The sequence below is a fragment of the Strigops habroptila genome, chromosome 9, assembly GCF_004027225.2.
Source record: "Strigops habroptila isolate Jane chromosome 9, bStrHab1.2.pri, whole genome shotgun sequence".
In the NCBI taxonomy this organism is placed as follows: domain Eukaryota; kingdom Metazoa; phylum Chordata; class Aves; order Psittaciformes; family Psittacidae; genus Strigops; species Strigops habroptila.
Window position 1 is genome coordinate 26,213,929 of NC_044285.2, and position 12,856 is coordinate 26,226,784.

At 43.5% G+C, this 12,856-nt stretch overlaps 1 protein-coding gene across 6 annotated transcripts in view; it reads right to left on the minus strand.

The window, feature by feature from the left end:
- Nucleotides 1-4,535: 4,535 nt before the first annotated feature.
- NXT2 (nuclear transport factor 2 like export factor 2) overlaps nucleotides 4,536-12,856 on the minus strand; it is a 65,902-nt gene continuing 57,581 nt past the window's right edge. For 4 of the 6 annotated variants that reach the window (XM_030498473.1, XM_030498472.1, XM_030498474.1 and 1 more), the window contains 3 exons: nucleotides 8,357-8,443; nucleotides 7,685-7,829; nucleotides 4,536-6,794 (listed from right to left, as the gene is read on the minus strand). In XM_030498473.1, the coding sequence (XP_030354333.1) occupies nucleotides 6,616-6,794; nucleotides 7,685-7,829; nucleotides 8,357-8,374 (342 nt within the window). In that variant the 5' untranslated portion in view covers nucleotides 8,375-8,443 and the 3' untranslated portion in view covers nucleotides 4,536-6,615. Of the gene's footprint in view, nucleotides 6,795-7,684; nucleotides 7,830-8,356; nucleotides 8,515-10,596; nucleotides 10,679-12,856 lie in introns of those variants that run through there. The other 2 variants (XM_030498470.1, XM_030498469.1) reach the window with 2 other exon arrangements.

Here is a 12,856-nt window from a genome sequence, read left to right on the forward strand (position 1 = left end):
CCAGGAACATGCTGTAGCTGACAGGAGGTTACACTGCAGAGCTGGTAATGTTAAGTTCACATCGAGTTCATTCTTACCCCCTTGGCACAAATACACACACTAAAGTACTTGAACACCTAAGTGGAATTCACACTGTGGTATACAGAGACCTTGATAAATAAGTATTAAGCCCAGCAGCGACATTCATTTGTTTGTGTTTGATTTAGTAAGTCCTGGTTGGAAACCTTAAAAAAGCCCATGAAGCTGCAAACGTCTGGGACTGAACTGACTTAGATTGTAAAAGACAAAAATTAGCCACCAAAATTCAACACTTTTTTATACATAAATAATATATTCTAAGGCACCTGTATTGCTGATGCAGGGCAACATGGTCATTTAGTCTCTGTAAGTCCATTCAATCACTGGACACAAAAGATAACAAGAGAGATTTATTTGTATTATTAAACCCATCTTTCTGAAGGGATAAGCTCAGCTATCAATGACCTACTTCTCAGTGAGGATCAGAGAAGAAAGGCTTGTTTAGAAAGACTGAACTATTCTTTCCTTCAGCCCGGGGGGAATATTGAAAGAGCAATTTCTGGATTCACTTTCAACATAGCTGCAAAAATACCTTCTCTTTTGGCCCTAAACTGTGATTTATTTCTCCCAGTGCTCCCAAACCTTTACACTGCATCAGCTGTCAGAGCCTTGCACAGGATAATTGTGATACGTGACTGCTTGCAAGGCCTCACTGAAATCTCCACCTTTCGACACAGCAAGACCTTTACAATTTATTTGGCATTAATTGTTTCTAGAACAGTGTTTGTTTCCATGCAAACACTGACCTTGGATTAGCACCCTCATCTTTTCACTGCCAGCAACTAAAAGCTGCTATCTACACTGTGTAAGTGTTCATTACTAATTTGATGGTTCAAACAGCAAAACAAAGTTATTACATGAACCATTCCTTATTTGAGTGTTTCATTTCTTACAAGCAGAGAAACACCAGAGGCACAACAATATGTTCTCAGTGAAAATAGTTACAATCCAAGAATCTGGCACAAATTTTGTCTGACTTCATGCAGGTATTTGCTGGAGGAGTCTAAACTTTGGTACATTTTAGAGGGAAACATCACTTTGAGATGGTTATTCCAGCCAGTTCAACTGTTTACAGCTTGATGGTGCTCCTGGTGAGGCACTTGCTATGGGGTTACTATTCCTGACACATTTTTTCACTGCAGCACTGACAGAGCTCACAGCCTGCCTGATCTGCAGTGCCCCAGCACCACGCTGCAACAACAACAGGGAACTCACACCTGGAACACAAGTAGTAAAGATAAGGAAGCACAAAGTATTTCTTGCACGTTTAATATCGTAAGAACAAACCCTGAAAACTGATAATAATAAAAAGGCAGAACATCAGGTAGGGTTTTAAATTTTTTTTTTTTTAATTAATCTTACAAGAGGTCTTAAACAATTTCAAAACTTACAAAATATATTCAATTGTGGAAAGTTACTGATAAAACAGCATCTTTATAGTGTGCTTTTCTTCCATCAGGATAAGGAAGCATATGCATATCAAATCCATCACAACAAATCATTCATACCATCAGAACAAACCCCTTTTCTCCATCCAGGGCAGCCTCGGCTGCAGTGATCATGAGATGGTGGAGTTCGAGATCCTGAGGACAGTGGGAAGAGCATGCAGCAAGCCTCACTGCCCTGGACTTCAAGAGAGCAGACTTTGGCCTCTTCAGGAACCTGCTTAGTAAGGTTCCATGGGATAAAGCCCTAGAGGGCAGGGGGGCCCAAAAGTGCTGGTTGATGTTCAAGGATCACCTGCTCCAAGCTCAGGAGTGTTGTCCCCCAATTAGAAGGAAATGCGGCAGGAGGGCCAGGAGGCCTCCATGGGTGGATAAGGACCTGCTGAGGAAACTTAAGAGGGGAAAAAAGCAGCTTATAGAAGGTGGAAGCGAGGACAGGCTCCCAGAATACAGGGACGCTGTCCAGGAAAGCTAAGGCCCAGTTAGAATTAAATCTGGCAAGGGATGTGAAAGATAACAGGAAGGACTTCTACAGGTACGTAGCAAACAAAAGAGTAGGAATAATGTGGGCCCTCTCTGGAAGCTAATGGGAGAACTGGCTGCCCTGGATTTGGAGAAGGCTGAGGTTCTCAATGACTTCTTTGCCTCAGTCTTCACTGGCAAATGCTCTGACCACACCACCCAAGTCTTGGAAGGCAGAAGCAGGGACTGTGAGAATGACGACCTTAGGCCCACTATAGGAGAGGATCAGGTTTGAGATCATCTTAAGAATCTGAATGTGTGCAAGTCCACGAGACCTGATGAAATCCATCCATGGGTCCTGAAGGAGCCACTGTCTATCATATTTGAAAAATCATGACAGTCAGGTGAAGTTCCTGACGACTGGAAAAAGGGAAATATAACCCTCATTTTCAAGAAGGAAGACCCAGGGAACTACAGACCAGTCAGCCTCACCTCTGTGCCTGGTAAAATCTTGAAGAAGATTCTCCTGGAAAACATGCTAAGGCACACGAAAAACAACGAGGTGGTTGGTGACAGCCAACGTGGCTTCACTAAGGGGAAATCCTGCCTGACCAATTTGGTGGCCTTCTATAACGGGGCTACAGAACTGACGGACAGGGGCAGAGCAACTGATGTCATCTACCTGGACTTGTGCAAAGCGTTCGACACTGTCCCGCATGACATCCTTTTCTCTACACTGGAGAGACATCAATTTGATAGATGGACCACTCAGTGGATAAAGAACTGGCTCAATGGCCGCACGCAAAGAGTTGGGGCCAACAGCTCAATGTCCAGTTGGAAAACAGTAACGAGTGGTGTCCCCCAGGGATCAGCGTTGGAACAAGTCCAGAGGAGGCCACGAGGATGCTAAGGGGGCTGGAGCACCTCCCATATGAAGACAGGTTGAGAAAGTTGGGGCTGTTCAGCCTGGAGAAGAGAAGCTGCATGGAGACCTCAGAGCAGCTTCCAGTGTCTGAAGGGGGCCTACAAGGATGCTGGGGAAGGACTCTTCATCAGGGACTGTAGTGACAGGACAAGGGGTAATGGGTTCAAACTTAAACAGGGGAAGTTTAGATTAGATATAAGGAAGAAGTTCTTTACAGTGAGGGTGGTGAAGCACTGGAATGGGTTGCCCAGGGAGGTTGTGGATGCTCCATCCCTGGCGGTGTTCAAGGCCAGGTTGGACAGAGCCTTGAGCGACATAGTTTAGCGCGAGGTGTCCCTGCCCATGGCAGGGGGTTGGAACTAGATGATCTTAAGGTCCTTTCCAACCCAAACCATTCTATGATTCTATGATTCTATTTTAAGTCAGTTTAACTGTAGTATCCCAAAAGAACAAAGCAACATAAAATGAGTGACTGATAAAGACAACACAAGGAATGTACAAAAAAGAGATCTATTAAATCTTCCGTAGTCACAATTTAGTATGTGGAAGTGCTCAGCTCTTCAGCTGGCTTGGTTCCACTGCCTCATTGTACCTGAATAACTTGGTATCAAACAGCAAAAAAATGGTGGTAGTAACTCCTGTTTACAGTTTAGAGCATAAACATGATTGCTTTATAGACCCCTGTTGTAAATTTTGGACATTACAGCAGAGCCAGCAGCACTAAACCAGCTGGATGGTTTGTACTGAATGGAATAAAAAGCATTTGTATGTTCTCTTCTGCTGTTTTGAACACAGAACTTTTAACAAGCAGCGCAGAGCTGCAGCATCCCTAACTTCTCCAGCTAAGATGGAAGAGATCTTTTGTTTGTGCCATTAATTACTTAGTTGTAAGATCACTGATTTAATCTAAGAGCTACACTATCAGTACACTCCATAAAAATATTTATAAACCAGCATTTTCAGACACAAAGAGCAACAGCTAATCATGAATAATCACTGAATCGCCCTAAGTGATCCCCACTGGCAACGATGGCACTAGGCAGTACTTAACTGGCACTTTCCCCTAGGCTGAAGCAATTATGTTCTAATAAATTTACCTCCAAACCCCCCTGTATGCATACCAAGCCCAATTCCAGCTATGCATCTCACTAAGTAAGAGTTTAAACTGGGTTTGTGCACCTAGGCCAGTTAGTCAGCTTCCTAAATGATATTACAGGTAGCAGTGGCTTTTTTTTAATAGAATCAGAGAATGGTTTGTGTTGGAAGGGATCTTAAAGCTCATCCACTTCCAATCCCCTGTCACAGGCAGGGACATCTTTCATTAAACCAGGTTGCTCAAAGCCCCTGCGTCCAACCCGGCCTTGAACACTGCCAGGGATGGGGCAGCCACAGCTTCTCTGGGCACCCTGTGCCAGCGCCTCAGCACCCTCACAGGGAAGAGCTTCCTGATATCTCATCTAAATCTACCCTCTTAATATTAATTGCAGAAGTCAGATTTTAAAGCAGCTTGCATCTGAATAAAGTGAAAATAATTGAAAATAACATTTGACATACATAGCCTCATATATTACAAACCTCCCAACCTGCACACAAAAAGCTTAAAAACTACTATACAAACGAAAAGCTGAATAAAAATATCCAGTAAGTATTTATTCCCAGGACAAGCTTATCAGGTACAGATATAAGTGTGTGTTCTGCTGACTGCCTTCAAAGTTCAACAAGCAAATGCTAACAGTTGCACCCACCACATTTCAACAGTCAAAACCTGTTTTGTGTATGCAAACACATCTGTAACACGACTTACAGAAGGAAGAGCAAGTTAGCAAACCAGAAGAGCACAGCACGGCAGCGTCACCGCTCAACAACGCTCTGTCAGTTACAGGCAAATGTAGGGGTTTCTTTTCAAACTTGTAGAAGAAACACAAATCTAGGACCCTGGCAGACTCTGTTAAGAACAAACAGTAATTAAACAGACCAACCCTTCCGTCACTACATACAGAATTAACTATTTACAGTATTTACAGTTTTCACAAATTCTGGACTTCTTGCATTGTTTTGCAGGAATTCATATTCTTCAGGCTGAAAGATAGTTACACAATAGTTCAGAACACAAACAGCTCCCGAATAATGACAGGTTACTAATTCTGTAAGGCATCAGAGTGCCTTAAAAGGAAATAAAACCACTCATTTCACCTAAACATCCCACTATTTGTGAGATTATAGCACAAACTGCAGATGTTTTATGATGTTTTACAAAAGTTGGATATTGCTCATTTTCACAGTTTTCCCGATTTAAGTCATAAAACAAGTGAGCTGCAGTCGTAACTGCTTTTGCATTCAGGCTGCTGCTGTCACTGTGATGTGTATTAAGATCAGAGTTACAAGTTCCCCCCGTGTGTTCTCAGTTACAAGCAAGTGCACTCACAGGTATATAGCTAAAAATAGAAACGTACCAGTTTGAAACAAATCTGCTGAAACTCAGATTTACTCTTGAGTTGCCAAGTTAAGATGGATGGTCTTAACCTGCAGTCTTGAAAACTGTTTTAAAGCAGCTGAATGCTTTAAACCACAAATTTAAAGCAAGACAGGCAAAATTTCCCAGAATCAATAATTTAAGGCAATACTTAAAAAGAATATGAAAACTACAGTAAAAATCTGCATGAGAGGAAGACGGTATTTGTGTTCAGAGCTGTTCTTTTAGGTTGAAAAGAGTCAAAGCACCTGTTCTGTATTAACAGTACTGAAGAGAAAAATTGAAGGCTTCACAGTAATACACACTTTCAGTGCCACTTCTTTACTATAATGTGTCCTAAAAAGACAGTAGGGATTCAAAACTTGCAGAATGAACAAGGGAAGAATATTCCAAACTTCATAGCAAGAGAATTAACAGTTCAAGCAAACAGAAATGCTGCAACTGACCTATTTCTTACACTACAAGACTTCAAAAGAAGAAGAATCAGTTTGAAGTCCTTCACACACATGTGGCAAGAGTTGTTGGCAGAGGAGCTCCAAATCATTCAGCATGCCCTACACATGAATCAATGCACAATAACTACAACCACGGTCTGGGAAGCTCAAGACAAAAGGAAACCTGATGAGATTATTTAGTTTTTTCATACCAGAGAAGGTAATATTACCTTTCCAATGGATTATTTGAGATGACACACTCAGGAGCTGTATTTGCTACTTTCACAAACATCAGAAATCACTGTCAATCCTTTCTAGCCTCTTTCAATGATGAGTAGGTAACTTTCAGAATTCTATCTATACGCCATAAGCATCTTCTTCAAAAGAGGGAAGATGCTATCATAAAAACAGATCTTTTCAAATTGAAAAAATATGTATGTTTGGTCCAAATTGTACATTAAGAGAATTTTGTGTTCCATTAGTAGTTTCAGCATTACATACAAGAAGCCTGTAGTGGCAGCATAGCTGCATGTAAGGCATTTTAGGAATGATTCCGATGCAACTCACTGCCTTTAGCATTTTATTAGGTTCAATTAACATGAGCAACCTCTCACATTTTAAGGTTGTTTACTACTAAACCCACAGTCACTGAGACCAACCCTCAAACGCTGATGATAGACCCTCCATAATGACAGGTGCAAGACGAAGAGCGAGTGTTCCCCACGCAGGACAACGGCTGTCCATGCAGCTGACTTCAACCCGTCCCATGAGAGAGGTCACTTCCTCAGCCAGTCCCCACTAACTGGCCCAGTCCTGAAAGCGGAAGCAGTCACTGGCAATCTTCCACACTGTGTTGGTAGGAGTGGCCTGTGCTGTCAGCAAGAAGTTCTGGTTGAAGTAGCGCTGCTTATCGCCGTCAAATTTTACTGTCCCGTTTGTCACCACGAGGACTGTCGTCTGCCCTTGCGTAGCTTGCTCTTCCCAAGGAGAAAAAGTATAAAGAAAACAACTCAAAGACTACCAGGTAAAGAAGTAGGAAATGCATACGGTAGTTATATTAGTTGTCAGCTAACAACTGGTTACACATTCATGAAAAGTACAGTTTTGTTGCATCATTTCTGCACAGACACAGGGGTATTTGTTGGCCAGCACTGCTTTTTAATGGCTTTTCCATTTTCATCTCATGTTGTTCATTTTAGAGCACTGTAACAATCACCTGAGTTTTTGCATAGAATATATACTCACTGAGATACACACATACATATTTATATTTAGCAAGCTGCATACACTTTTGTCCCTGCTATTAGAAATGGTATCTTTTTCATGGCAGAGCAAAGCACATGTGCATGACCACAAGCTTTTTCCTTACATTCCCAAAATGTCCATTAGAAGTAATTCATTAACTTCCCAATTATGTAAGCCTTCCTATAGCAGTTGTTAATGAGAAATCTAAAGAACTTGCCATCTATTCTAGATGTAAAGAAATCAAAGTACATACAGGTTAATGACTTGTTCCACATTATACTGTAGGTCAGCATGAGAGGCTACAGCAGAGGTCTTGACTTTCAGACATTGTCAAGTACACAACCCGATAAGCCAGACTTTTTCAATACATGAAAATACATCATATATGAACATGAACTTAACAAAAAACTCCTTAAAATATTTTCCCAGACATGAGACAAAGTGTGGATTTGCTGCATCTCTCGATTTGTGTTTTATTTAGGCACAACTTGACATTTCAACCCTCAGCATTTTCTCTAAGCTTGTTCCAAAAGAAAGATTAAACATTATGATAATTGCAGTTCAGTTGCAACAGTTACAAAGAGATTGAAAAAGAACTGAGTAAAGTGGAGTACAAGCTTACCGTGAACGGGCTGGCAGTCCAACACGTTAACCTGGAACTCACTAGATGGCAACATCTCAAAGAATTTATTCAGTTCTTCTTGCCCGGACACTGCGTTACCATTCCAAATTAACGTTGCTTTGTCCAAATAAAGTCTTGTTAAAGCCTGAAAATACATATTTGGGGAAAATGTGTAAACACATCAAATGGACAACAGACAAAACAATATTCTTTGAATAAAGAATGTTGTGAATTATTGATTTCTTCTGTTACTTTGATAGGTAAAATGCCCTCCTAAAATAAAGGCTCCTCAAGACCCCCACGAACAGAAGTGGTAACTGCTAATAAAAGTAGTTCGGGAAAAAATTAAGCTAAATCCTGACCTCAGAGACAAATAAAGCAAGTTTTATCTGCCTGTGTTGACCAGACCCTGTACCTGTAAAACACGGTTGGACACAAATTGAACTACTATCATTAAGAAGTCAAAGGCACTTTCTAAAAGGGCACCTTTTACAACAATGCTGCTCAGTAACATAAAATCCTCTGCGGGGCAGTCTAAGAGGAGCAGAGGTCTCAGCTCAGCCAATAGGATACACGGTAACCAACTTCTGGGTGCTTTCAAGTGTAATGGTAGTTAGAAAAGCAAGCAAGATGCAAAAGACAGTCCTAACTACCACCAAAATAGCTACATACCCTTCTTCTTTTATCCATTGTCTCATAATAAATGTTGACAAATTCATCTGCAGCTCTGCAAGCTTGATCCACATAGGTTTTGAAATCCTGGAGAGAAGAAACCATACCAAATTACTTAGGCAATTTTATGCAACCTGGTCATCTCGCTGATTTCTCCAGCAAGTAAGTCACTTCGGTTGGTCTTTTCTCTCCTCACTGAAAAATTATGTCAAATAATGTCAAAATTGATCCCAAACTCCCCTTCTACTTGCAGGAGGTACCACCTTTCAGCCAGGTGACAGCTTTAGGATTCATTTTGAATACTGATATATTCACTGCATTTAAACTGCAAATATTTACATTGCAAAATGGGCTACAGCTGGCTGCAAGTGGTGTGAACATGCAAGTGTTCAGTGGAAATACTTGTTGCTGTGATGCTGTTCCAAAATAAAGTTAAGGAACAAGATTCAGTCAACGTATTTCTGAAAATTAGCAAGAATCCCATCACAGAGTCTCCACAGTCGCAGTTTTTAAACATCTTTAAACACGCATATATAAAATGTGTGTGTATATAGATTATGTATGTGGATATATAGGTAGAAAAATGAGATAGAGAGAGAACATGCACACACGCTGGATGTATTCCAGTATCAGTCACTCTAGAGCTATATCCACAGCTAAAAACCAAACACTTCTTACATCTCTCTACTTTTACTCATCCACAGGTTGAGTTTGTTGTTACATCCCTGCACTGTGATCTCATTCAGTTACTTTTTCAGTTTGTTTAGCTGTTTGGTCCTTGATTTCTCACAGGCTCTGAACTGTGACACCCTGGACAGTTGTGATTCTCAATTTCCTGCCCATACATACTTGCACTGGTTCTGTTAGGATATTCTGTTTAAAATACAATCATTTATCATTATTCTATTTCAGCATTATATTCTCAGTATTTGCAACTCAATCAGTACTTCACAATTTAACTACCTAATTTTCTTGGCAGTCTTTAATGGATATACACCATATCCACCATGAATTCCTCCAATGCTACCTCAAGAAACACTTCTATTCAGAGAAACCTCCATAGTGCAAAATACTTATAGGTCTATCAAATAATTCCTGCTCACTCCACAAAACCAAATACTCTCACGTTACTATATACTTTTCTTTTGATCTCCTTCTGTAAGGGCATGAGCCTGCTCTTCATCTTCTTATCTTCTTCAGCAACTTCAGAAGCCACAGGCCAATTCCAAACATCTACAACTAACTCGTCTTAAAGATATTGTATTCCAGCAAGCGCCAAGAGAAACTCTTTGGCACCATAAGACAGAGAGTATTAGACCTCCCACTAAAGGAACAGTGATTATAACTCAGCCTGTTATTTAGAGTAGGTAGTTATTACTCTCACTCAGTACACATACACTTTCTAACCAGCAACCAAACATTGTCATTTAGCTGCCGAACAGCCAGAACTGAATAGGTGTGAGGAAGAGCATTAAAGAAATGCCAGGAGACTGCAATGAGCTGTTAGGGTACCTGCACTGGAAGTCAAACGGAAAAGAAGCTTTGGTAGTTTTGATCCTCCTGACAAATTCTTTATAACCATGGCGTGGAACACATTCTTAAATTCTGAGAACAATTTAGGTTGGAAGAAGCTTCAGGAGGCCCAAATCCCTGCTCAAAGCCGAGATGACTGCAAAGCCTGAGCCAACTTCAGTCAGACCTGACTGCTCAGTGCCCTATCTCCAGTCACGCTCTGAACATCTCCGAAGATGGAGATGTCACAGTTTCTTCGGGCTCCTGTTCCAACGTCTAACCACCTCACTCTGAATCTTTCTTCCTAATATTTAACAGGAAGGCATAATTAAAAACAACCCGACCAACCAAAACCTCTCCCCTTAAAGACTCTGAGGACAACTCCAAGAGTTCAGCCAACCTACACGGCCTCTGCCGATGGTGTCTGTAACACACATCACACAAACCACTGCCCGGCCTCGGGCCCCGCACAAGGCCGAAGGCACACGGACCCGGGCCTGCCCGCGGGACCAGCCGCACGGAGCCGCGCACACGGCCGCACTGAGGCGCTTCTCTCCCCACCCGCTCCTACCGCCGCCCGGCGGCCCTGCCCGCGTTGTGAGGCTCCTCCCCCGGGCCGCAGCAGCCCCTGTCCGCGGCCCGGGGCGGAGAAGCAGCGCGCCAGTGAAGGCGAGGCCGCGGCCCCAACCCAGGCTCCCCCCGGCCGCGGCCGGCGCGCACAGACTCACCACGGAGGCGGCCATGGGCAGGCGAAGCTCGGCGCGGCGGGAGAGCGCCGGATGTGCGCCGCGATCGGGTCCGCCGCTTCCGGCGCACGCGTGACGCGCGGGAAGCGTTCCGGGCGCCGGGCGGTACCGGCGGCGGGACACGGCCCGCGGAGAGCGAGCGGGGAACGGCGCTTGCACAGCGGCTGCTGCGGAGCCCCGGCGGTACCTCAGGCACCACAGCACAGCCCGGAGCACAGCAGCGCTGTGTGCTGCTGTGGTGACACGCGGTTGTAGTTATTGTGGTGATCACAGCACCACAGGCTGGTTTGGGTTGGAAGAGACCTTAAAGCTCACCCAGCTCCAACGCCCTGCCACGGGCAGGGACACCTTCCACTAGAGCAGCTTGCTCCAAGCCCCTGTGTCCAACCTGGCCTTGAACACTGCCAGGGATGGGGCAGCCACTGCTTCTCTGGGCACCCTGTGCCAGCGCCTCAGCACCCTCACAGGGAAGAACTTCTGCCTAAGAGCTCATCTCAATCTCCCCTCTGGCAGGTTAAAGCCATCACCCCTTGTCCTTTCACTACATGCTCTTATAAAAAGCTTTTATCCAGCTTTCTTGTTGGCCCTTCTTAGCTGCCCTAAGGTCTCCCCTTCAGGAGCCTTCTCTTCTCCAGGCTGCCCCAGCCCAGCTCTCTCAGCCTGGCTCCAGAGCAGAGCTGCTCCAGCCCTCGCAGCAGCTCCGTGGCCTCCTCTGAATTCTCCCCAACAGCTCCACGTCCCTCTTGTGCTGGGGCCCCAGAGCTGGGTGCAGGACTGCAGGGGGGGTCTCACCAGAGCAGAGCAGAGAACACCCTTCCTCAACCTGCTGGCCATGCTCCTTTCAATGCAGCCCAGGATCTTCTGCCTATGTTTTGTAACAGCAGTATTAATGTCATGAAGCAGCATTGACCTTGTCCAGGGAGAAGTGCAAGGACATCAGATGGCCCCTCTGCAGTGCCTCCAGGTGTATCAAAGAATATTTTTATTAATAAGACCCCATGAGTTTGAGTACGTCATCATCTTCCAGGGTTGTGAAAATGTTCGAGTCTTACGTGCTTTGCTACAAGTGGTTAATGGTATTTAAGTGATCTATATGTTAATTTGTGAATGCAAACAAGGATAGAGATTCCTTACACACTCTGGTCAATAACCAGAGTGGAAAATGACACGTTGGTTACTCACTTGACAGCACAAGTGCAACTTGCTATCACAGACAACATGGTCAGGTGCTGTACACTGTGTCCGGAGGACTGTGGATATAAAAATAGGCAGAAGCTTCCCAAGGTCCCTGGCTGCTGTGCAAGTGGGGCGGAATGCACCCAGGCTTGTGCTCGCACTGCGGGGAGGGAGCCAGGTGAGGGCATGAAGGAAACTTGTGCTGATTTCCTGGAACAAGCTGAGCCGTAAGGCTGGCTGCTTAAATCTTCATCATGCAGTGAATAACAGGAACAGATTTGACAAGACTGAAGAGGTCTGCAATTAATTACTAAAGATGATGTGGAGCTGTCTGGGAAGAAATCCCATACTGGAGGTGATAAACACTCTGGGAATGGAAAGGTGCATCTGTGACAGGGAGAGGACTGAGTTCGGGTGAGGGCGTCTGAGGCTGTGCCCTTTGGGATACCGGATCCTGTCCAGCGGTGTCAGCTGTACACTAATTTGTCACTGCTGTGTAGGAGTTGTATCACTATCAAACAGCGTATCCTGCTGAATTCACAGCTGCTCAATGAACATTGCTTAATACCAAAGTTCAAACGTCCTCCCCTTCGACATCTCAATTTATTGAAGTCATCACCATATTATCTATTTGCCTCAAATTATTAAAAGTACGTCACAAAACCTTTCTCATCTAATCATCAATTTCCAAATAAAAAAGCAAGGCACTGAAATCATAAATGATTTGTTCAAGGTTACAAAGGGAGACAACTGCAGAACTGAAACCTGCAATTCTAATCTTTTACCTTCATCATATAAACATCTTTACTCCATTCTCAGATATAGCAGTGTAAAATTAAAACAGAATTACTCCCATTTGATATGTCCATTCTGTATTTCATGTTTATTTTCATCCTATTGATGATGAGATCTAAACTTCTTGGGAAAAAGAGATTTAAAAAGAAAGAAAAAAAACAAAGAAAGAACACCCCCACCCCCAGTATTTAATTTAAAAAATGAGCAGCAAGAGATGTATAATATTTACAGGTGGGGTGGAAACTGCTTAAAGACATTAGAAATATGGGAT